Source organism: Pseudophryne corroboree, chromosome 4 (assembly GCF_028390025.1).
Source record: "Pseudophryne corroboree isolate aPseCor3 chromosome 4, aPseCor3.hap2, whole genome shotgun sequence".
NCBI classification, from domain to species: domain Eukaryota; kingdom Metazoa; phylum Chordata; class Amphibia; order Anura; family Myobatrachidae; genus Pseudophryne; species Pseudophryne corroboree.
In genome coordinates, this window is record NC_086447.1 from 645,075,639 (window position 1) to 645,098,546 (window position 22,908).

The following is a 22,908-nucleotide window of genomic DNA, read 5'->3' on the forward strand; positions in this document are numbered from 1 at the left end:
TATTTCCCATTTACATTGCACGGACCAGCAGGGCAAATCAAAACCCGCAACGAAGGAGGACCCGCAACGGAGGAGGTAAGCAGTGCACTACTACCTCACTCATAACGGATCAGCTGGGACTCTGTTTTCACTCATTAGCCCTATCCGTTAAGCTCTGTGAAATACCGGACGTTCATTCATTGTCATCTCAGACAGTTCCTATTAACTCAGAGGTTGAGGTTCCACTTTAACATTCACAAAAGTGTGTCAGTGAACGGACTTGAAGTGTTAATTGGACTTTAGGACGGGACATAGCTAAGAATTAACCCCTACGGTGGGGACACACGGCAACTGTTCTGGAACCTATTAAAGGATTGCCTCGCAGACAGAGTAAGACGCACACAGCGCTTCTCTCTGCTTTTACTTGTTATATGTTGTATGTGGTGTTAGTCCTTGTGTGGTTTAATTGTTTTGTCTCATATTGTACCGGTACTAGGGCACCCATTTTAAACCCCAAGTATACATACCCACTCTTTTCCTTCCCACGACCATTTGAGGTATATAACCTTTGGATATACCTTTTCCATTAATTTAGATCTTTTCAGGAATATGCTATGATCTATATGTTATATATCAATAAACATTTTTATTGGAGAAATACTAAGATAGCCTTTTGTAATTCTTCAGCTATTTTCCTATTGTGGTAATGCGTAGGGAGCAAATTTCCTTTTCCTTGCTATTGTAAGAGGCTGATGTAATACAGCCACGCTCCCAGGAGCATATCCCCTATAGGACACCTCTGCTATAAAGAGAGCGCAGTATCACCATTTCTTTTGTTAAGTACAGTAAAGGCTGAAAAACCACTTATATTTCTCCACCCTGCCTACAGATATTTCCTCTCTCGCCCAAGAGTGTCGATACACTCAGCGATGCAAGTACTAGGCCTCATGGTGTCGGCTTTTGACATGGTAGAGTACACTCAATTTCATTCCCGCCCACTGCAGAGGTTAATCCTTTCCAAGTGGGACAGCCTGCCTCATTGGATCAGGTCTCAAATGATCTCATCGACTCCGGAGGTTCGTCTGTCACTGAGCTGGTGGCTACAGGACCAACATTTGAACAAGGGCCGTCCATTCTGGATCTCCAACGGGGTCCTCCTGACAACGGATGCCAGTCTGCGGTGTTGGGGTGCGGTGTTGGAGCAACACTCTCTCCAGGGTCGGTGGACCAGGGAGGAATCTCTCCTCCCGATAAACATTCTGGAATTGCGGGCATTGTTCAAGAACAGGCCTGTTCAAGCACAATCAGACAACGCCACCACGGTGGCATACATAAATCATCAAGGCGGCACTCGAAGCAGCATGGGAATGCTGGAAGTATCAAAAATCCTCTGTTGGGCGGAACGCCATCTGCCAGCAATATCGGCAGTGTTCATTCCCGGAGTCCTCAACTGGGAAGCGGGTTTCCTCAGTCGTCAAGACGTTCACGCCAGAGAGTGGAGTCTTCATCAAGAAGTCTTTCAACTCCTAGTGGACAAGTGGGGCCTACCAGATGAGGACCTGATGGCGTCATGATACAATAACAAGGTTCCGGTCTTCGGAACAAGGACAATAGATCCTCAAGCAGCGTTCGTGGACACACTGGCAATTCCATGGAACTTTCAGCTGCTGTATGTGTTCCCTCCAGTGTCACTCCTGCCCAGGGTACTACGGAAGTTCAAGCAAGAAAGAGGAATACTACTTCTAGTCGCTCCAGCGTGGCCCAGGCGGCATTGGTTCTCAGAAATGCAGGGTCTATCGATATAGCAAACTCTTCTACTTCCGCAACACCCAGACCTCGTTGTTCAGGGCCCTTGTGTCTATCCCGACCTGGCCAAACTGGCTTTGACAGCGTGGCTCTTGAAGCTTCACTTCTGAGGGACAAGGAATTCCCTGAGGCGGTTATTCAAACTATGTTGAAGGCCTGCAACCCGCTTCTGCACAAATTTATTACAGGGTATGGAACTCTTACTTCACATGGTGTGCTGCTAAGAATTATGATACCTCTTCGTTCAGAACGTCTAGTCTTTTGGCTTTTCTGCATCAAGGCCTAGATTTAGGCCTTTGTCTGACCTCCGTCAAGGTTCATATATCTGCCTTGTTGGTGTGGTTTCAGAGGAAAATTGTGTCTATTCCTGATGTTCATACTTTCACTCAGGGCGTTTTACGGATTCAGCCTCTCTATGTCCCTCCTGTGGCTCCATGGGATCTGTCTGTTGTCTTAAATGCCCTACAAGATTCTCCATTTGAACCTCTTGAGTCTGTGGATCTTAAATGTCTTACACTTAAGGTTGTGTTTTTACTGGCTATTGCCTCTGCTAGGAGGGTGTCGGACTTAGGCACCTTGTCCTATCGTCCACCCTTTTTGATTTTTCACCATGACCGGGCAGTTCTTCGAACTCGCCCTTGTTATCTACCTAAGGTGGTATCATCTTTTCATCTTAACCAAGAGATTGTGGTTCCGGCCTTTATCTCTTCTGGTTTGTCCTTTAAGGAGCGGTCTTTGGATGTGGTATGGGTTCTCTGTATTTATGTAGAGAGGACTGCCTCCCTCAGGAGGTTAGATACTCTTTTTGTACTTTTTGGTTTTCACAAAGTGGCTGGCCTGCAAATAAGCAAACCTTGACCAGATGGATTAGAATGGTGATTGCACAAGCCTATGCGCAGGCTGGACTCCCAGCTCCTGCTGCTATCAAAGCCCATTCTACTCTGTCTGTTGGACCCTCTTGGGCGGCCCGCCTTGGTGCGTCCGCTGAACAATTGTGCGAGGCGGCTATGTGGTCCTCAGTGAACACGCTAATTAGGTTCTATGCCTTTGATACTTCCGCCTCCCAGGATGCTTCCTTTGGACGTCGGGTTCTTGTGCCCGCAACGGTGCATCCCCTCCAATGAGGAACTGCTTTAGGACATCCCCTATGTATTCCCTGTGGAATCCCAGTGTACTCCACTGCAGAAAAGGAGATTTATGGTAGACTTACCATAAATCTCTTTCTGCGAGGTACACTGGATTCCACAGGGCTGACGCACTTAGCTTCTTTGGGTTTGAATGGCATTAGCCGCTAGTCCCTTCTCCTGTTGTGAGAATGTGGTTCTATGTGACTAATATCTACCATCTCTTTTAAGTGCTACTGCATTGGACTGGTTAACAAAACTGAGCTCCAGTGCCTGGAGGTGGGGTTCTAGAGGAGACGGTGCAATGCATCCTGGGAACAGTCAAAGCTTTAGCCTGTTGGTGCCTCGGATCAAGATCCAACTCTACACCCTGATGTATTCCCTGTGGAATCCAGTGTACCTCGCAGAAAGAGATTTAACCATGGTAAGTCTACCATAAAACTCCTTTTCCACAGCAAGAAAGTCTGTATTCCTGATATTCAGTCATGCTTTCCATTTTCATTATTTCCAATACATTAATATAAAAAAATTAAAACACACAAATTAAACATAGAATAGGGGATTTATGTAAGGAATTGCTTTTACTCATTTTCAATATTAAAGCTATTATAATTCAGCATTTTTAAAGCATAGCGACATTTCATCTCTTTTGTTGCTATCAGTTTCCCGACATCCTTATTTCTCCTGTTAGATTTTATCTGCTGTATGCACCATACATTTTTTTCATTTCTCCTTCTTCCACTAGTGAACACTGGAGGATTTGTATGGTGGGGTATAGATGATGGCAAGAGGAGCCAGAGTACTTCAAAATCTTTAGAATTTTGACTGTCTTCTCCCCTTATGCCCCCCCCCCCCCCCCCCCCCCCCCCACAGACCAGTTTGAAAAATGTGCCCGAGGGAGCTGGTCCCTCTCTGGGTTTCTTCAGAGATTCTTCTTCATTTCAAGCTGAGGACAGACAGGCTGCTTACTGCCCCTATCTGTCTGCAACGAGGGAGCTGCCGGTGGGACTCTGGCACAGTTTCTTCAAACTGCAACCATTGTCCCAGGCTACATTTGTCCCGGAGGTTTCACTGCAGAGCTGCGTGCAGCGTCTGATAGCGTCCCCACAGCCTGTGCCCAAACCGGTCAGCACGGCAGGGGGTGAGTATAGCCCGGAGCTCTGACTAGCAGAGCTCCGGGTCATGCAGCTTCCTGCAGGGCACCTTTAACATTGCCGCCTTTGTGTAACCTCCTTCCCTTATGGGACAGTATACAGCCGTCTTAATAGCGGCGGCGGTTATACAGCGCCCGCCGCTGATCAGGGAGTCTTTCTGTGAAGCATTTTTAAAATTCCCGGCATAGAGCTAGGTGCCAGACATGGGGGCGGAGCTTCATTCTGGGTGGCTTCTCCTTTCCTAGCTAGCAGCGGCGCCATTACACCAGGCTGCTAGTGGCTTATCTCACTTGGCAGACGGACTTGAAATACAGTGGTGGGCTGGTATTGTACAATACCGGAGTATAGAGAAGAGAAGTGTACAGAGTCACTAAATTTGTTTATATATATTGGTGAGATATGCCTGTTAGGGTTAGAGCTTGTGCTGTACCTGTGTTGATAGGGCGTCAGTGACTGATCCTCTCATCTATACTTCCCCTTCTCTAATTTTACTCTATTATTCTATCTGAATATTTTGTGTGTGGGCAGTGATCGCGCTGAGCAGAAAAATTTGTGGGTCCCGGAGACCCCTCACTTTAAAAATGTGGGGTCCTATTTCACTGTTTATAAGTCCCGTATCAATGTATGCTTTTGAGCTCCCCTTATGCCTCCCCATATAGCATTAGACCACCCCACATGGTAGATAGCAGTTATGTATTGGGGGGCAAATAGGAAGTAAGGAGCAGGTGCTGCTGTAGGCAGTGTTAGGGGTAGGGAGGCATCAGTACCCAGGATTCGGTGCTTCCTGTTCCCCATCAACTTTTAAGATCAGCTTCTCTGTGTCCTTGTTGAAGCTCTACCGCTTATGCTAGGTGTGTGCGTATGCTGGGCACTGTCAGAGTATTGGGTGTGTGCGTATGCTGGCCACTGCGTTGGTTTGGGGATTGTTTGTGTGTATGCTGAGCACTGTGTGGGTGTGGCGGTTACTTTTGTGCATGCTGATCGCTGTGTATGGATATGGGAGTTTATGTATGCTGGTCACTGTGTATGGGGAGATGTATGCTGGGCACTGTGAGTATGGAGTACCCATATGCTAGGGTGGGTGGGGGGGCGTGTAAAATGAGCACTGTGTGGGTATGGGTTGTGTGTATTAGCACTATAAGAGTGTATAATGAGCACTGTGTGGGTATAGAGTGTTATGAGAGCTGTGTGGGGTGTATAATGGGCACTGTGTGGGTATAGGGGTGTACATATGATGGGCACTGTGTGGTATGGTGTATGCGTATGATGGTCACTGTGGGGGGGGTGTATACTGGGCAATGTGTGGGTTTAGAGGGTTTTATGAGCTCTGGGGGGTGTATAATGAGCACTGTGTGGGTATGGGGTGTGTGTATGATGTGCACTGTGGGGGTGTGAATACTGAGCACTGTGTGGGTATTGGGGTGTGCATATTATGGGCATTTTGTCAGTATGGGGGGTATATAATGGGAACTGTGTGGGTAAATGGGGAGTAGGATGGGTGCAGTAGTGGTGGTAGAAGGGGGTAGGATGGGTGCAGTAGTGGTGGTGGCAGAATGGGAGCAGGGGGCAAGATAGGTGCAGTAGTGGTGGTAGCAGGAGGCAGGATGGGAGCAGTAGTGGTAGCAGGGGGCAGGATAGGTGCAGTAGTAGTGGTAGCAGGAGGCAGGATGGGTGCAGTAGTGGTAGCAGGGGGCAGGATGGGTGCAGAAGTGGTAGCAGGGGGCAGGATAGGTGCAGTAGTAGTGGTAGCAGGAGGCAGGATGGGAGCAGTAGTGGTAGCAGGGGGCAGGATAGGTGCAGTAGTAGTGGTAGCAGGAGGCAGGATGGGTGCAGTAGTGGTAGCAGGGGGCAGGATGGGTGCAGAAGTGGTGGTAGGGGGCAGGATGGGAGCAGGGGGCAGGATAGGTGCAGTAGTGGTGGTAGCAGGAGGCAGGATGGGAGCAGTAGTGGTAGCAGGGGGCAGGATAGGTGCAGTAGTAGTGGTAGCAGGAGGCAGGATGGGTGCAGTAGTGGTAGCAGGGGGCAGGATGGGTGCAGAAGTGGTAGCAGGGGGCAGGATAGGTGCAGTAGTAGTGGTAGCAGGAGGCAGGATGGGAGCAGTAGTGGTAGCAGGGGGCAGGATAGGTGCAGTAGTAGTGGTAGCAGGAGGCAGGATGGGTGCAGTAGTGGTAGCAGGGGGCAGGATGGGTGCAGAAGTGGTGGTAGGGGGCAGGATGGGAGCAGGGGGCAGGATAGGTGCAGTAGTGGTGGTAGCAGGAGGCAGTATGGGAGCAGTAGTGGTAGGGGGCAGGATGGGAGCAATAGTGATAGGGGGCAGGATAGGTGCAGTAGTGGTGGTAGCAGGGGGCAGAATGGCTGCAGTAGTAGTAGGGGCAGGGTGGGAGCAGTAGAGGTAGCAAGGGGCAGGATGGGAGCACTAGTAGTGGTAGGGGCAGGATGGGAGCAGTAGTTGTAGCGGGGGAAGGATAGATGTAGTAGTGGTGGTAGCAAGAGGCAGGATGGGAGCAGTAGTGGTAGCAGGGGGCAGGATAGGTACAGTAGTGGTGGTGGCAAGATGGGAGCTGTAGTGGTAGGGGGCAGGATAGGTGCAGTAGTGGTAGTAGCAAGGGTCAGGATGGGTGCAGTAGTGGTGGTAGGGGGCAGAATGGGGGCAGCAGAGGTGCAGTAGTGGTGGTAGCAGGAGGCAGGATGGGCGCAGTAGTGGTAGTAGGGGGCAGGATGGGAGCAGTAGTTGTAGCAGGGCGGGGACAGGATGAAAACAGTAGTGGTAGGGGGAAGGATGGGAGCAGTAGTGATAGGGGGTAGGATAGGTGCAGTAGTGGTGGTAGCAGGAGGCAGGATGGGTGCAGTAGTGGTAGGGGCCAGGGTGGGAGCAGTAGACATAGCAGGGGGCAGGATGGGAGCACTAGTAGGGGTAGGGGGCAGGATGGGAGCACTAGCAGTGGTAGGGGGCAGGATGGGAGCAGTAGTTGTAGCGGGGGAAGGATAGGTGCAGTAGTGGTGGTAACAGGAGGCAGGATGGGTGCAGTAGGTGTAGGGGGCAGGATGGGAGCAGTAGTGGTAGGGGGCAGGATAGGTGCAGTAGTGGTAATAGCAGGGGGCAGGATAGGTGCAGTAGTGGTGGTAGCAGGAGGCAGGATGGGCACAGTAGTGGTAGCAGGAGGCAGGATAGGTGCAGTAGTGGTGGTAGCAGGGGGCAGGATGGGAGCAGGGGCAGGATAGGTGCAGTAGTAGTGGTGGTAGCAGGAGGCAGGATGGGAGCAGTAGTGGTAGGGGGCAGGATGGGAGCAGTAGTGGCAGGGGGCAGGATGGGAGCAGTAGTGGTAGCAGGGGGCAAGATAGGTGCAGTAGTGGTGGTAGCAGGAGGGTGGATGGGAGCAGTAGTGGTAGCAGGGGGCAGGATAGGTGCAGTAGTGGTGGTAGCAGGAGGCAGGATTGGAGCAGTAGTCGTAGCAGGGGGCAGGATAAGTGCAGTAGTGGTGGTAGCAGGAGGCTGGATGGGAGCAGTAGTGGTAGCAGGGGGCAGGATAGGTGCAGTAGTGGTGATAGCAGGAGGCAGGATTGGAGCAGTAGTCGTAGCAGGGGGCAGGATAAGTGCAGTAGTGGTGGTGGCAGGATGGGAGCAGTAGTGGTAGGGAGCAGGATGGGAGCAGTAGTGGTAGCAGGGGGCAGGATGGGTGCAGTAGTGGTGGTAGGGTGCAGGATGGGAGCAGTGGTGGTAGCAGGGGGCAGGATAGGTGCAGTAGTGGTGGTAGCAGGAGGCAGGATGGGAGCAGTACTGGTAGCAGGGGGCAGGATGGGAGCACCAGTAGGAGTGGAAAGAACTCTGGGGGAATAAGATGCAGTGTAACAGGAAGCGCACTGTGCCTCCTCTCTGCAGGTCCTGGCGCTTACAGCAACCTCAGAGACACAGGACACAGCCAGAGTGAGCGTGGCGGAAGTCTACTGTGTCACGCTGCTTGGTTGCAGCGTAGTTCGGCTCCCTCCGGCGCCTGCCATACCTCTGATCACCATAATGGCCCCGGTTGCCAGTACATTCCATTGGTTGGAGGCAGCGTAGGTAGGAGGGACGTCTCAGGCGGCACTTGAATCGGGAGACACTGCCGGCGGTGATTGGATGTTGAAAAGCTGCCGGCGGCTATTGGCTGGCAAGGCTGGGCTTGGGGATTTGTATTGGCAGTCAGGCGTCGGTCAGCGAGAAACAGCGCATCCTGCAGGATCCACTTACTTTTAAAATCCGTGTCCCTCACTGCCCGTAGCGCGTAAAAATGGGGCGTATTTTGCAATAACTAGACTCCTCCCAGTCCCAGACTGAAAGGCAAACGTCATGGTATCCGGTCTATAGATCTACAACAAAAAGGTCTACAGTCAATAGGTCAACCACTAATGGTCGACATGCATTAGGTCGACATGGTCAAAAGGTTGACACTTTTTTTGTGTCATTTGTACAACTGTTGCTGCATTTACTATCCATGTCACAAACTATTACCTTTTAGTAACCTTGTGGCGAGCGGACTCATTTCATCAAACTGACTATCCATGTCACAAACTATCACCATTAGTAACTGTGTGGGTGTTTACAGACAAGATGACCAGCAGAGGCACCAGATGAAGCTTTAGAAGAAGTGCCTCTGACAAGATGACCAGCAGAGGCACTTCTTCTAAAGCTTCACAGAAGCTTTATGGATGTAAAAAAAGCTCTGCAAAGTTTATACAACAAAATGAAACTTCTTTATATTGTGATAATTGTGAGACACCAAGCCCAGCAGACAATCCTGCAGTTCTACAGGATTCCACACCTACTTGGTTGGTTCAACTATCTGGGGTCATGTCTGATTTATCAGTGGAGCTGGCTGCTTCTCATAAGGATAGAGAAGAATCCAGGTACCAGCCTTCTCTGCCTGAAGCAGAGTGGGCTCAGAGTTTAGCCAAGTCAGTAGAACTATGGAGAACTATAGGGGCGACTAAGTCCCCCACCACATTTTCTACTCAGACAGTCTCAAGAAATAGACAATTACCTGCCATTTTACAGTCTGATGATTCAGACACTGAACATTTGCCTCCTTTAGGGGAGGGAAAGGTTGTCTTAGACTCAGACACTGAATTGATTCAGGATGACACAGAAATTGAATCAGAGGGTTTAGACGCACTTATACTGGCAGTGCGGTTTTACAGGTTACAGATCCTGATCCCACTCCACCTCAGCCTTCCTTTTTTACAAAAAAACAAAGGAATGTTATTTCTTTCCCAGTTTCTGCAGAAATAGATGATCATTTTGCATTAGTGTAGAAAAATCCTGATAGAAAATTTCAGGTTACACGCACACTTTTACTTGCTTATCCTCTTCCGGAGGAAAATAGAGTTAAGTGGGAGAACCCTCCACTGGTAGATCCTTCCCTCTCTAGATTGTCCAAAAAGACGATCCTGCCGGTAGCTAGTGCTACTTCCTTAAAGGAACAGGCAGATCGCAGGTTAGAAAATACTTTGAAGTCCATCTACACTGCTCAAAAAAATAAAGGAAACACTAAAATAACACATCCTAGATCTGAATGAATGAATTATTCTTATTAAATACTTTGTTCTTTACATAGTTGAATGTGCTGACAACAAAATCACACAAAAATTATCAATGGAAATTAAATTTATTAACCCATGGAGGTCTGGATTTGGAGTCACACTCAAAATTAAAGTGGAAAAACACACTACAGGCTGATCCAACTTTGATGTAATGTCCTTAAAACAAGTCAAAATGAGGCTCAGTAGTGTGTGTGGCCTCCACGTGCCTATATGACCTCCCTACAACGCCAGGGCATGCTCCTGATGAGGTGGCGGATGGTCTCCTGAAGGATCTCCTCCCAGACCTGGACTAAAGCATCCGCCAACTCCTGGACAGTCTGTGGTGCAACGTGGCGTTGGTGGATGGAGCGAGACATGATGTCCCAGATGTGCTCAATTGGATTCAGGTCTGGGTAACGGGCGGGCCAGTCCATAGCATCAATGTGCCTTCGTCTTGCAGGAACTGCTGACACACTCCAGCCACATGAGGTCTAGCATTGTCTTGCATTAGGAGGAACCCAGGGCCAACCGCACCAGCATATGGTCTCACAAGGGGTCTGAGGATCTCATCTCGGTACCTAATGGCAGTCAAGCTACCTCTGGCGAGCACATGGAGGGCTGTGCGGCCCCCCAAAGAAATGCCACCCCACAGCATTACTGACCCACTGCCAAACCGGTCATGCTGGAGGATGTTGCAGGCAGCAGAACGTTCTCCTTGTCGTCTCCAGACTCTGTCACGTCTGTCACGTGCTCAGTGAGAACCTGTTTTCATCTGTGAAGAGCACAGAGCGCCAGTGGCGAATTTGCCAATCTTGGTGTTCTCTGGCAAATGCCAAACGTCCTGCACGGTGTTGGGCTGTAAGCACAACCCCCACCTGTGGACGTCGGGCCCTCATACCACCCTCATGGAGTCTGTTTCTGATCGTTTGAGTAGACACATGCACATTTGTGGCTTGCTGGAGGTCATTTTGCAGGGCTCTGGCAGTTCTCCTCCTGTTCCTCCTTGCACAAAGGCGGAGGTAGCGGTCCTGCTGCTGGGTTGTTGCCCTCCTACGGCCTCCTCCACGTCCCCTGATGTACTGGCCTGTCTCCTGGTAGCGCCTCCATGCTCTGGACACTACGCTGACAGACACATCAAACCTTCTTGCCACAGCTCACATTGATGTGCCATCCTGGATGAGCTGCACTACCTGAGCCACTTGTGTGGGTTGTAGACTCCGTCTCATGCTATCACTAGAGTGAAAGCACCGCCAGCTTTCAAAAGTGACCAAAACATCAGCCAGAAAGCATAGGAGCTGAGAAGTGGTCTGTGGTCACCACCTGCAGAACAACTCCTTTATTGGGGGTGTCTTGCTAATTGCCTATAATTTCCACCTGTTGTCTATTCCATTTGCACAACAGCATGTGAAATTGATTGTCAATCAGTGTTGTTTCCTAAGTGGACAGTTTGATTTAACAGTAGTGTGATTGACTTGGCGTTACATTGTGTTGTTTAAGTGTTCCCTTTATTTTTTTGAGCAGTGTATTTAAGGCAGGGGTTCTTCTTCACCCTACCTTGGCGGGTCTTTGGGTAAATAAGGCTATAGAGGCCTGGGCAGAACAATTGGTGGCAGGTTTACAGTCAGGTCTCTCTACAGATCAATTAATTACTCTGGCAGAACATAACAGAGAATCTGCTATGTACTTGTTGGAAGCGTCCAAGGATGCAGGTACCATTGGATCCAGGATATCAGCGTTGTTGATTTCTGCACACAGAGCGCTCTGGCTCAGACAATGGCATGCGGATGCAGAATCCAAGAAGGCGGTAGAGGCCATACCGTTTAATGGTGAGTTCCTGTTTGGTTAAGAACTGGATACTCTGATATCCAAAGCCACGGGAGGTAAGTCGACGTATCTTCCTTCCGCAGCTCCAATTCCTGGGAAGACTTTATCTGGCCCGTCCTTCTGGACCTTTAGTCAAGCTCGGCGTAAGTTGGGGTTCCGACAGCCGAGTTTTGGCTGAAGGGACAGCTACCTGTGAGGAGAGTAAACGAGGTGGCTGAATGTAATTCCTCCTCATGGGATGAAAGCCAAACTAAGTGTTTACGTTGGCCGGAGGGCGTAAAGAAAAGGAGGACTTCATAGGAAGATAACTGTAGTTTTAATGAATAATCAGGCTGTACACGAATATTGGAGAAATAGAAGAAACTGAAAGAATTAGAGTCTATGGTTAAATGACTTGAAGAGTGAAGCTGATGAACTCCGGTAAAGAAGAACTGAAGGCTGTGTTTTATGATTAAAAGACGAGGCTGAAGTTCTTGGACTTGAAATGAAGACGTGGTTTGTGATTGAAAGATGAGGTTGAAGAACTTGGACTTTGAAGAAATGAAGACTGTGGTTTGTGATTGAAAGATGAGGCTGAAGAACTTGGACTTTGAAGAAATGAAGACTGTGTTTGTGATTGAAAGACGAGACTGAAGAACTTGGACTTTGAAGAAATTAAGACGTCTGCGGGAACTGCCGTTAGCACCTGGAGCTTCTCTACGACCTAGGACCCCGTGAGCGCTTCCACGAGTGGCAACGGACTAAGACAACAGGACTGCAGCAGCATTTAGGTAACCGATAGATGAGAGCAACCAGGACCAGGGAACCAGAAGTAACCTGGGAGCACAGAGCTGGGGAACCTTTCACAAGGAGGCAACTTGAAGCACTGACACTCTCCCTCTGAGCCAGCCCCCTTTTGTAAGGGGAGAACACGCAAGATTGGCTGGACACAGATTGGGAACTTCATTGGTTATACTCTGGTCTCCAACATGGTTGCCCCCAGCACAGGAGACATACTTAGCTGTTAGAACACAGCTTTAGCCAGCTTCTGTCTCTGACACACTATACTGTGTCACCACCAGAGGACCTTACCGCAGCGATCCAGGCCCCCGGCCCTTGGCAACCACATACATCCGTCCAGGAGGACCCGCCGCCAGCAGCTCCCTGCCGCTGCAGCCGCGCCAACCAGGGGGACGGTAACCCACGGGAGCACCCGCCGGAGGTAAGGCTCCGGAGCCTGACACCTTTCTAGTTCCGTCAAAGTTCAGAGGACGTGCCAGAGGAGCATCCACCTCTTTCAGAGATAACAGAGAACGTGCTTGCGTGGCAACCACAGCAGCCTTGCAGCCGGACACTAAACTTGCCACTAAACCCACCGCATGACGGGCTTCCCTCCCTCCTGGGGGATCCTGTTTGGTCAGACACCTGCACAGACGCCTGGGTAAGAGACATCATTGCCCAGGGTTACAAACTCGAATTTCAGCTCAAACCTCTTCCAAGATTTTTTACAACAGGTTTGCCAGTTTCTCCAGACCATAAAAAATCCCTTCTCTAGGCAATAGAAAGACTCCTGGAAGCACTATTACCGCATTTGGAAAGTTTACATCTTATGGTGTGAGCAGCATCAGTTTTCTGTTATTTCTTTTAAGTTAGCCAGGCTTCCGCTTTTTCTCCAAGCAGGCTTTCCGGCAGGTTTAAGTGTGGGGTCTCTAAAGGTTCATATCTCGGCCCTTTCTCCAGAGAGAATTGGCCTTGCTGCCTGAAGTACAGACTTTCCTTCAGGGGATTATACGCCTTAAGCCACCGTTTGTCCCTTCTACAGCTCCTTGGGATCTAGATACGGTTCTAACCTTTTTGCAAACGGCTTTATTTGAACCTCTGGAATCGGTGGAGTTAAAATTTCTTATGCGGAAGGTAGTTTTACTACTGGCCCTGACTTCGGCTCTAAGGGTTTCTGATTTAGGAGCTCTTCCGTGCCAAAATATTTAATATTTCATGAGGACAGGGCGGAGCTTCAGACTCACAGGTCTTTCTTACCTAAGGTCGTTTCAACGTTCCACATTAATCAACCTATTATGGTCCCGGTTCTCTCAGGTGATTCTCCTTTCTCGAAATCCCTGGATGTTGTGCGGGCCCTGCATATTTACGTGGAGAGAACAGCGGCATTGCGCAAAACTGATGCTCTTTTTGTCCTCTATGATTCTGCCAAGCCTGGGTGGCCAGCTTCAAAACAGACTTTGGCTCGTTGGATCAGATTTACCATTAGACAAGCTTATCTTGCAGCTTCTCTTTCTCCACCGATTTCAGTTTCGGATAGCTCTTCCTGGGAAGTTGCTAGAGGTGTTTATTTGACGCAGTTGTGTAGAGCGGCAACTTGGTCGGGGAAACATACGTTTATCAAATTCTACAAATTTGATACTTTTGCATCTTTTGTTTCTCTGTTTGGCCGAACGTTGCTACAGGACTCTCAGCGCTTTCCCGCCCGTGAAGGGAGCTCTGGGACATCCCCACCGTACAGATACTCCAGTGTCACCTAGTGGAAGGAGGAGAAACCGGGATTTTGGTATTAACCGGTAAATCCATTTCCCCGATTCCACAGGGGTCACTGGATGCCCTTAGGAGGTTAGGAGGTTTTTTTCAGTAAAGTTATTTACCTGTTGATTGGTGACAATGACTGTTGTTTCTTGTTATGTTTTACTCTTGTTCTATGTTTGTTTTTCTTCTCCTCCTCCTCTGTCACCTGTTTCGAACCTTCTCCTCTTGGACTCAGTTTTCAAACTGGTCTGTAAGGGAGGCATAGAGGGGAGGAGCCAGTCACAATTCTAAAGAATTTAAAGTGCCCCGGCTCCACTTGACCACCATCTATACCCCACCGTACTGATCCTCCAGTGTCCCCTGTGGAATCGGAGAAATGGATGTACCGGTAAGTACCAAATTCCTGTTATATATTTATTGGGATTGATAAGCATCCTTAAAATGAGCAGTAAAGAATTAATGGTTCACCCTTTGCCTATATTGTATATATGCCCGTCCATTCCACATCGTCATACACTTAGTGGTCCTTCCAGCATATAACAGCACGCAGGTACAATTTTGTATTATTATTTGTTTGATTTGTTTCTTCTATAGTGATATGAATTAAATATTCACTGTAGAGTGCTACAGAATATGTGTGAGCTATATAAATCACTATTAGATGTTTTGTTTTTCACAATTTCTATTTATGCAACTTCATGATAATTAGACTAATGATAACATCAAACTGATTCTCCCCTTAGCTACAAGAGCTGTTTCCTGATGACCATGGCAATGTTTTTCATGTTCAGCTGCCCAGCAATGAGGACAGGAGGGCGTACTTTGAAGATATTATTTTGAACCAAGCTGCCGTAAGTCCCACTTACAAAAAGAAGGCAGGTTAGTAATATATGGGGAGACTGGAACTACAATATCCTTGTAGAGGTATTTTCTAGCCTAAATACAGATGTGTCTTCATCAGTGATGTGCAGCGGGATGAGGCAGGGGAGGCAGAGCCTTTCCTGTCATACTAACATTTAGACTGTATAAGTATATGAAAAATACAAAGAATATTTTAGAAATATCTTTGTATTATTCTAATTATTTTTATAGTCAAAACTCTGGAGTAAAAGTCTGTAGCCGGTCTACCGTATCCGCACCTCTCTGATAAAAACTCACCAAATGTCCAGCAGTATAATACTGCTGCACCTTTGTATAATGCCCACATGTACCATTTGGCTCATATATTGTGTGTAAATCTGACTCTGGTACTAGCCAGTGCCTCCTCAGCCATTTACCTCACCGCACGTCCCTGGTCCTCATACATCTTCCATCAGTAGGCCACGCAGCAGGAGATGCCAAACGTGAGTGAAGTGACAGGTCCTGTGCAACTCCGCTGGCGCCGGGCATCTTTTTTGCCAAACTGTGACTTATTTGCATCGCTGTGTGAAAAAGAAGAACAAGCAGACTCTGCTGATTAAAATATGTGGCATGCCTATAGTCTTTGTGTAACCGCTCCTGTATCTGCATACGAAATGCTACGTGACCGTGTTTTCTAGGAAAACACAATACACTTCATATACAGATCCAGCTGCAGCCACACACAGAATATAGGCATGCTGTAAATGATTTTAATCAGCAAAAGCTGCTTGTGTGTCTTATTCGCATAGCGATGCGAATAAGTCGCATTTGGAACGGCACGCTGCAGCCAGAATTGCTGCTGCAGCACCACAGAAGCATCCTTTTAGACACTCCAGACATGCAAACTGCAGTGTGATACAGCACCCCCAGAGCATCCTAAAAGTGCTTTGCGCAGTTCTGTGCTTTCCAGTGCTGGCCACTTCACCCCTTCCACATGATGTCATGTGCTCGGGGGGGGCATGGCCAACTCAGGACACTAGTTAGCTATGCTAAAGCATTGGTTAGTTTAAGCATTTTCTGAACTCATTTGACTTTAGTTAACCATATAGTGCATGAACAAGACAATGCTTGAGCAGATGCCAGTAATACATCAAAAGAGCTGATATACAGTTGTATGCAACTCAGCAGTACATGTATATTTGCTCATATGCTGTGTGCATCTCTGGCCATCCCTGTCAGTATGCTTTATGTCATACCTGTCATTATTAGTGCACACTTGCACCAGATGTCTTTTTGCAAAACATACCATACGTATCAAACAGACGTAATGATGAGTACACATAGGGGGTAATTCCAAGTTGATCGCAGCAGGAATTTTGATAGCAGTTGGGCAAAACCATGTGCACTGCAGGGGAGGCAGATATAACATGTGCAGAGAGAGTTAGATTTGGGTGGGGTGTGTTCAATCTGCAATCTAATTTGCAGTGTAAAAATAAAGCAACCAGTATTTACCATGCACAGAAACAAAATAACCCACCCAAATCTAACTGTCTCTGCACATATTATATCTGCCCCCCCTGCAGTGCACATGGTTTTGCCCAATTGCTAAAAAATTTCCTGCTGCGATCAACTTGGAATTACCCCCATAACTCGTGTAGTGAATACTGCATAGCCCGTAATTCGCTAACACACCCTCTCGGAATTTACATGCTACAACCCAATGACACTCCTTCAGTAGTCTGGAAAATCTAGTATGCATTTTTATTTATTAATGTTTCACATTGTAGATTTCTTTGTTATGCACCTTAGTGTATTGCATTATGTGTAATCCATTAAAGCCCAAAAAGATGATTTCCTTACGTAATTCTACAGACAACGAATTCGGTGTGCATAGGAAAACACAACTCTCCTTATAATGGCAGTCCAGTCATATTTAATCATTGATAAGTTTTCATATCATTTCATTTACGTGTTTACATGTGAGTTACACCCAACTTATAGGACTCATTGGGGCAGATGTATTAAGACAGGCGAAGTGATAAAGAAGTGATAAAACAGTGATAAGTGCAAGGTGATAACACACCAACCAATCAGCTCCTAACAGTCATTTTTCAAATCCGTAATGATTGACTGCTGCGTTATCACCTTGAGCTTATCACTTCTTTATGCCTTCTCCAGGGTAATACATCTGCCCCACTGGGTGTAAAGCATCATGTTTGAAGTTTTACAGATGACACTAGTACAATGCTTTAAATCACATTATTAATATTTTGGCATCCCGGGTTCGACATCTTGAGTTGTCTAACTATGATTGTCGAAGTAGCCACTACATCCCATTCTATCTTTTTAGGTTGTCAGTTAAAGGCAGATCTCTGCTGCTCATCATTTCTACCCCAGTGGTCAGTCCAATTACCCACAATTAACTCGTGGGTGCGAGCAAGTGCGGCTCTATGCCGCACTTATGGTACCACCAGACTAGTGGATTCTTGTTGCAGCTCTATAGGGCTGGGTACAAAAATCAAATAAACCGGGGGTAGATCGAGCTGTGGGGGGGCCAGTTCAGATGCCATTGCTAGCGTTGACACACTCAGGAAATACAAAATGTACCCCCAATATGTGTGCCTGTGTGTGTGTGGGGGGGGGGGGGGTATTTAATTATGTGATTGCACTATATAATTTTTTGTACTTCAGTTTAATCGGACTTTTAATTGAACTGTAATGTGTAAAGTTTTTTATTAATAATTATTTCTGCTGCGGGGTACACTGGGCTCCTCAAGGATTAACATCGGGTGTAGAATAGGATCTTAATCCGAGGCACCAACAGGCTCAAAGCTTTGACTGTTCCCAAGATGCACAGCGCCGCCTCCTTTATAACCCCGCCTTCGTGCACATTAGCTCAGTTTGTAAGTTGGTGCCATGCAGTAAGCAAGCAATCAACATTTCAGAAGAAAAGAACTTTTGAAGACTTCAAGGGCTGCAGCTTTTATGTATGTCAAATAGACATCGTTTGCTGCAGCTCCATCACTCCCCCAGCGGCGCTGTATACTCCCGCGCCCTGGTTGCCGGGTAACTACAACGGAGGCTCCGGTGTCCTTCTGTTAGTCACACACACTCACCGCTGACCTCCGGGATCACGTGGCCGCATACTTGCTGTGTATTTTTCTTTGTGATTTATAGTCTCTTTCTATTTTTATATATATATATAACAACGCACAATCGTTGTTGTATTGAACTCCTTGCCGGGGAGGATCTGAAGCTGGCACCGGCATCTTAATCAATAGAAAGGTGTGCTGCCCGAATATCTTGCATATATATATATATATATTTCTTGGATTCCTGATTTGTGCTGACAGGAAAGTCACACTACACTGGGAGTTCTTGCTAGGTATATCGCTACTAAGATTGTACCAGGTTGCCCAATATTGTGCTTATTATTATGTCAGCTACATGAGGCAACGGAGTTGGAGATTCTCCCACATTGCGTGGTGGTGATGCTGCAGACATTTTGGAGGAAAATATGGCAGCAGAGAGTTCAGGTTCAGGTGGTTCCTTACCCCCCAGTGGGTCTGTTGCACTGAGGGTAACAAATGACCCACCTTGGGCTACCTTTTCCACGCTGTTAAATACGCTAATAACTAAACTGACGCCCCCTGTGGGACCACCTGTGTCACCGCAGTTAATCCGCCATGGGCGGATCAAATCTCAACTCAGTTACAGCACTTGAACCGGTTACTGACTAAATCTAAATCTCACTCTCACCCACCTAAAACTAAGTCGTCTTCTAAATGGGCCGCTGCTTCCTCACAATCCACTGCTCTTCCGGACACATCCTCTGAGGAGGATGGTGAATATACTGACCCCACAGACACTGACTCAGATGCTTCTGATGGGGAAGGGAAGTCAATGGTGGATGTCCCTGATTTGATTGAGGCTATCAGGCTCATTCTTCAGGTCTCTGATGAACCTGAGCCTGCGGCTGTCTCTAAAAATCCAGACAGATTTAAACGTAAGAAGATGATTAAACAAGTTTTACCTCATTCTAAACACCTGGCTGACATACATCAGGAATCCTGGGAAAATCCGGGTACGAAATTGACACCGCATAAGAGACTGTTGGGTCGCTATCCTTCCAACGCATCTGAGCATGCTCGACAGTGTCTCTCATATATTGCCACGGCTTCTCTGTACCTTAAGGAGGTGGCCTCCGATGCTGGAGTGCTGGCGGCCAAGGCTGATACTATGTCCGTCTTGGCCAGACGTATCCTTTAGTTGAGTTCCTGGTCGGTGGATATGGATTACAAGAAAACCCTGGAGGTGCTTCCTTTCAAGGGAGACATTCTCTTTGGAGAAGACCTCAATAAGATTGTGGCTGATCTGGCTACTGCTAAAACAGCTTGCCTACCTAGTACGGCTCCTTCCACGCAGAAGGCTAAAAGTACTTTCCCTCAGCCCTTTCATCCTCCAGGTAAAGCAAAAGGTCAGGCGTACCCAAAGCAAGCTCGTGCTTCCAGACCCGCCAAGCCCAGACTGAAGCGGGCCAGGGCTGCCCGTCGGCCTGCTTCAAAAACTGACAAGCCTGCCGCATGACTGAGCGGGCCTCCCTCTGGGGAATCCCAGGGTGGGGGGCCAACTTCTAGGATTTGCCCAGGAATGGTTGAAGACCACTTCCGATGCCTGGGTAAGGGAAGTCGTCACCCGAGGTTACGCCGTACCCTTCAAGAATCATCCCCCTCATCAATTTTGCCTGACAGATGTTCCTCTGGACTCGGCAAAGGCAAACACTCTGCATTCGGTGGTACATTCCTTCCTGACCACAGGAGTGGTAGTACAGGTGCCTCTGGCTCAGAGAGGCAAGGGGTACTATTCACCGCTGTTTCTAGTCCTGAAACCGTACGGGTCCTCGCGGCCCATTCTCAATCTGAAATCCTTGAACAAGTATGTGCGGCTCTCCAAGTTTCGTATGGAAACTCTGCGCTCTATTGTTCTGGCCATGGAGCCTGTGGACTATATACAGTAGTCTCCCTGGACATACAGGATGCCTACTTGCATATTCCCTTTGCAGTGTCTCATCAGTAGTACCTGAGGTTTGCGGTGGGCAACCTTCATTACCAATTTCGGGCGTTACCCTTTGGTTTGACAACGGCACCCAGAGTTTTCACCAAAGTAATGGCGGTGATGACGGCTACACTCCGCTGTCAAGGGGTCAGGATCCTACCGTACTTGGCCGATTTGTTGATCCTGGCAAATTCCCCAGAACTTCTCCTGTGTCATCTAGATCTGACGGTCCAGTTCATGAAAGCCCACGGGTGACTAATGAACTGGAAGAAATCCTCCCTGATTCCCGCTCGGAGCATGGTACATCTGGGAGCGTTATTGGACACTCACAACCAGCAGTTGTTCTTGTCTCGGGAGAAAGTCCTGAAGCTTCAGGACAGGATTCAATGCCTCCTATCTCGTCCGCATGTGTCGATACATTCGGCAATGAAAGTGCTAGGTCTCATGGTGTTGGCTTTCGACATGGTGGAGTATGCTCAATTCCATTCTCGCCCTCTACAGAAGTTAATTCTGACCAAGTGGGACGGCCTGCCTCACCGGATCAGATCTCACATGATCTCCCTATCTCCGGAGGTCCGCCTGTCACTGGGATGGTGGCTCCAGGACCAACGATTGAGCAGGGGCCGTCCCTTCCGGATATCCAACTTGGTCCAACTGACGACGGATGCCAGTCTGAGAGGTTGGGGCACGGTGTTGGAACAACACTCTCTTCAGGGTCGGTGGACCGAGGAGGAGTCTCTACTCCCGATAAACATTCTGGAACTGCGGGCAGTGTTCAATGCATTAACCCTGGCCCAGCATTTAATACAGAACAGACCTGTTCAAGTACAATCGGACAACGCCACCACGGTGGCGTACATCAATCATCAAGGCGGCACTCGAAGCCGCACGGCGATGAGGGAAGTGTCACGGATTCTTCAGTGGGCAGAACGCCATCTGCCGGCCATATCCGCAGTGTTTATTCCGGGGGTCCTAAACTTGGAAGCGGACTTTCTCAGTCGTCAGGACGTACACGCCGGAGAGTGGAGCCTTCATCCAGAGGTGTTTAAGGTGTTTCAACTTCTCGTGGACATGTGGGGCCTTCCAGATGTGAACCTGATGGCGTCTCGACACAATCACAAGGTTCCGGTCTTTGGAGCAAGGGATCCTCAAGCAGCATTCGTGGATGCTCTGTCAATCCCATGGAACTTTCGGCTGCCATATGTGTTCCCTCCGGTGTCACTCCTGCCCAGAGTAATACGGAAGTTCAAGCAAGAAGGAGGAAACCTACTTCTGATCGCTCTAGCGTGGCCCAGGTGTCACTGGTTCTCCGATCTACAGGGCCTCTCGCTAGATCGTCCACTTCTACTTCCACAACGACCAGGCCTTCTCGTTCAGGGCCCTTGTGTTTACCAGGACTTGGCCCGTCTAGCTTTGACGGCGTGGCTCTTGAAGCTTCCGTCCTGAGGGCCAAGGGTTTTTCTGCGGCGGTCGTTCAAACTATGAGGATGGCCCGTAAGCCAGCTTCTGTTCGGATTTACCATAGGGTCTGGAATGCTTACTTTACTTGGTGTGCGTCTCACAATCATGATGTTTTCAAGTTTAGCACAAACTGTTGGCCTTCCTACAACAGGGCCTGGTCTTAGGCCTTCGTCTGGCCTCCCTCAAGGTTCACATTTCTGCCTTGTTGGTTTGGTTTCAGAGAAAGGTTGCTGCCCTACCTGATGTTCATACATTCACTCAGGTCGTATTGCGGATTCAGCCTCCATATGTTCCTCCTGTGGCCCTTTGGGATCTGTCGGTGGTACTGGAGGCCTTACAAGAGTCTCCATTTGAACCTCTTGCATCTGCTGACCTTAAGTGGCTTTCCCTTAAGGTGCAGTTTTTGCTGGTTATTGCTTCAGCTAGAAGGGTCTCGGACTTAGGTGCCTTATCCTGTAAGTCTCCCCATTTGATTTTTCACCGTGACCAGTCGGTTCTTAGAACGCGGCCAGGTTATTTACCCAAGGTGGTGTCTTCCTTCCACCTTAACCAGGAGATTGTGGTTCTGGCCTTTAATTCTCCTGAGTTGTCTTCCGAAGAGCGGTCTTTGGATGTGGTACGGGCTCTCCGTATCTAGGTGAAGAGACCGTCCTCCATTATAAAATCTGATTCTCTTTTCGTACTGTTTGTTTTTCACAAACGTGGCTGGCCTGCTTCCAAGCAGACCCTGGCCAGATGGATTAGAATGGTAATTGGACATGCTTATGTACAGGCTGGTCGTCCAACTCCTGCTACCATCAAAGCCCATTCTACTCGGTCGTTTGGACTTTTTTGGACGGCCCACCGTGGTGTGACCCTTGAACAATTGTGCAAGGCGGCTACGTGGTCTCAGTGAACATAAGGTTCTATGCCTTCTATATTTCCACCTCCCAGGATGCTTCCTTTGGACGCCGAGTTTTTTGTGCCTGCTACAGTGCGTTCCCTCCCATAAGGAACTGCTTTAGGACATCCCCGATGTTAATCCTTGTGGAGCCCAGTGTACCCAGCAGCAGAAAGCGAGATTTATAGTAAGAACTTACCGTTGTTAAATCTCTTTCTGCGAGGTACACAAGGCACCCACCCTGACGCACTTAGCTTCTTTGGGTTGGTATGGCATTAGCCGCTGACACCCTCTCCTGTAGTGAGTGTGTGGTGTAATTGGCTACGAGCGATTGTCGTCTCTGGTACCTGCTACTGCATTGGGCTGGTTAACGAAACTGAGCTCCTGTGCACGGAGGTGAGGTAATAGAGGAGGCGGCACTGTGCATCTTGGGAACAGTCAAAGCTTTGAGCCTGTTGGTGCCTCGGATCAAGATCTTACTCTACACCCCAATGTTAATTCTTGTGGAGCTCAGTGTTCCTCGCAGAAAGATATTTAACGGTAAGTTCTTCCATAAATCTAATTTTATTTGCAAAGTACTGTTCATGTTTGTTTCAGTATTTCTCTGGCATCCATAAGGGATACTGTGGTTCACTTACGATGGGGTATAGAAGGGGACCAAAGGAGCCGGTGCACTTTAAATTTCTTCAACTGGGTGTGCTGGCTCCTCTCCTCT

At 48.4% G+C, this 22,908-nt stretch overlaps 1 protein-coding gene across 4 annotated transcripts in view; it reads left to right on the forward strand.

Moving 5' to 3' along the window:
• The window catches only part of LOC134910095 (ATPase family AAA domain-containing protein 2-like), a 611,116-nt gene that overhangs the window by 445,314 nt on the left and 142,894 nt on the right, over positions 1 to 22,908 (forward strand). For all 4 annotated transcript variants that reach the window (XR_010176115.1, XM_063917736.1, XM_063917735.1 and 1 more), the window contains exon 13: positions 14,701 to 14,836. Coding sequence is in view for 3 of the 4 variants with exons in the window: in XM_063917736.1 (XP_063773806.1) it covers positions 14,701 to 14,836 (136 nt within the window). In the remaining variant the exon portion in view is untranslated. The remainder of the gene's footprint in view (positions 1 to 14,700; positions 14,837 to 22,908) is intronic.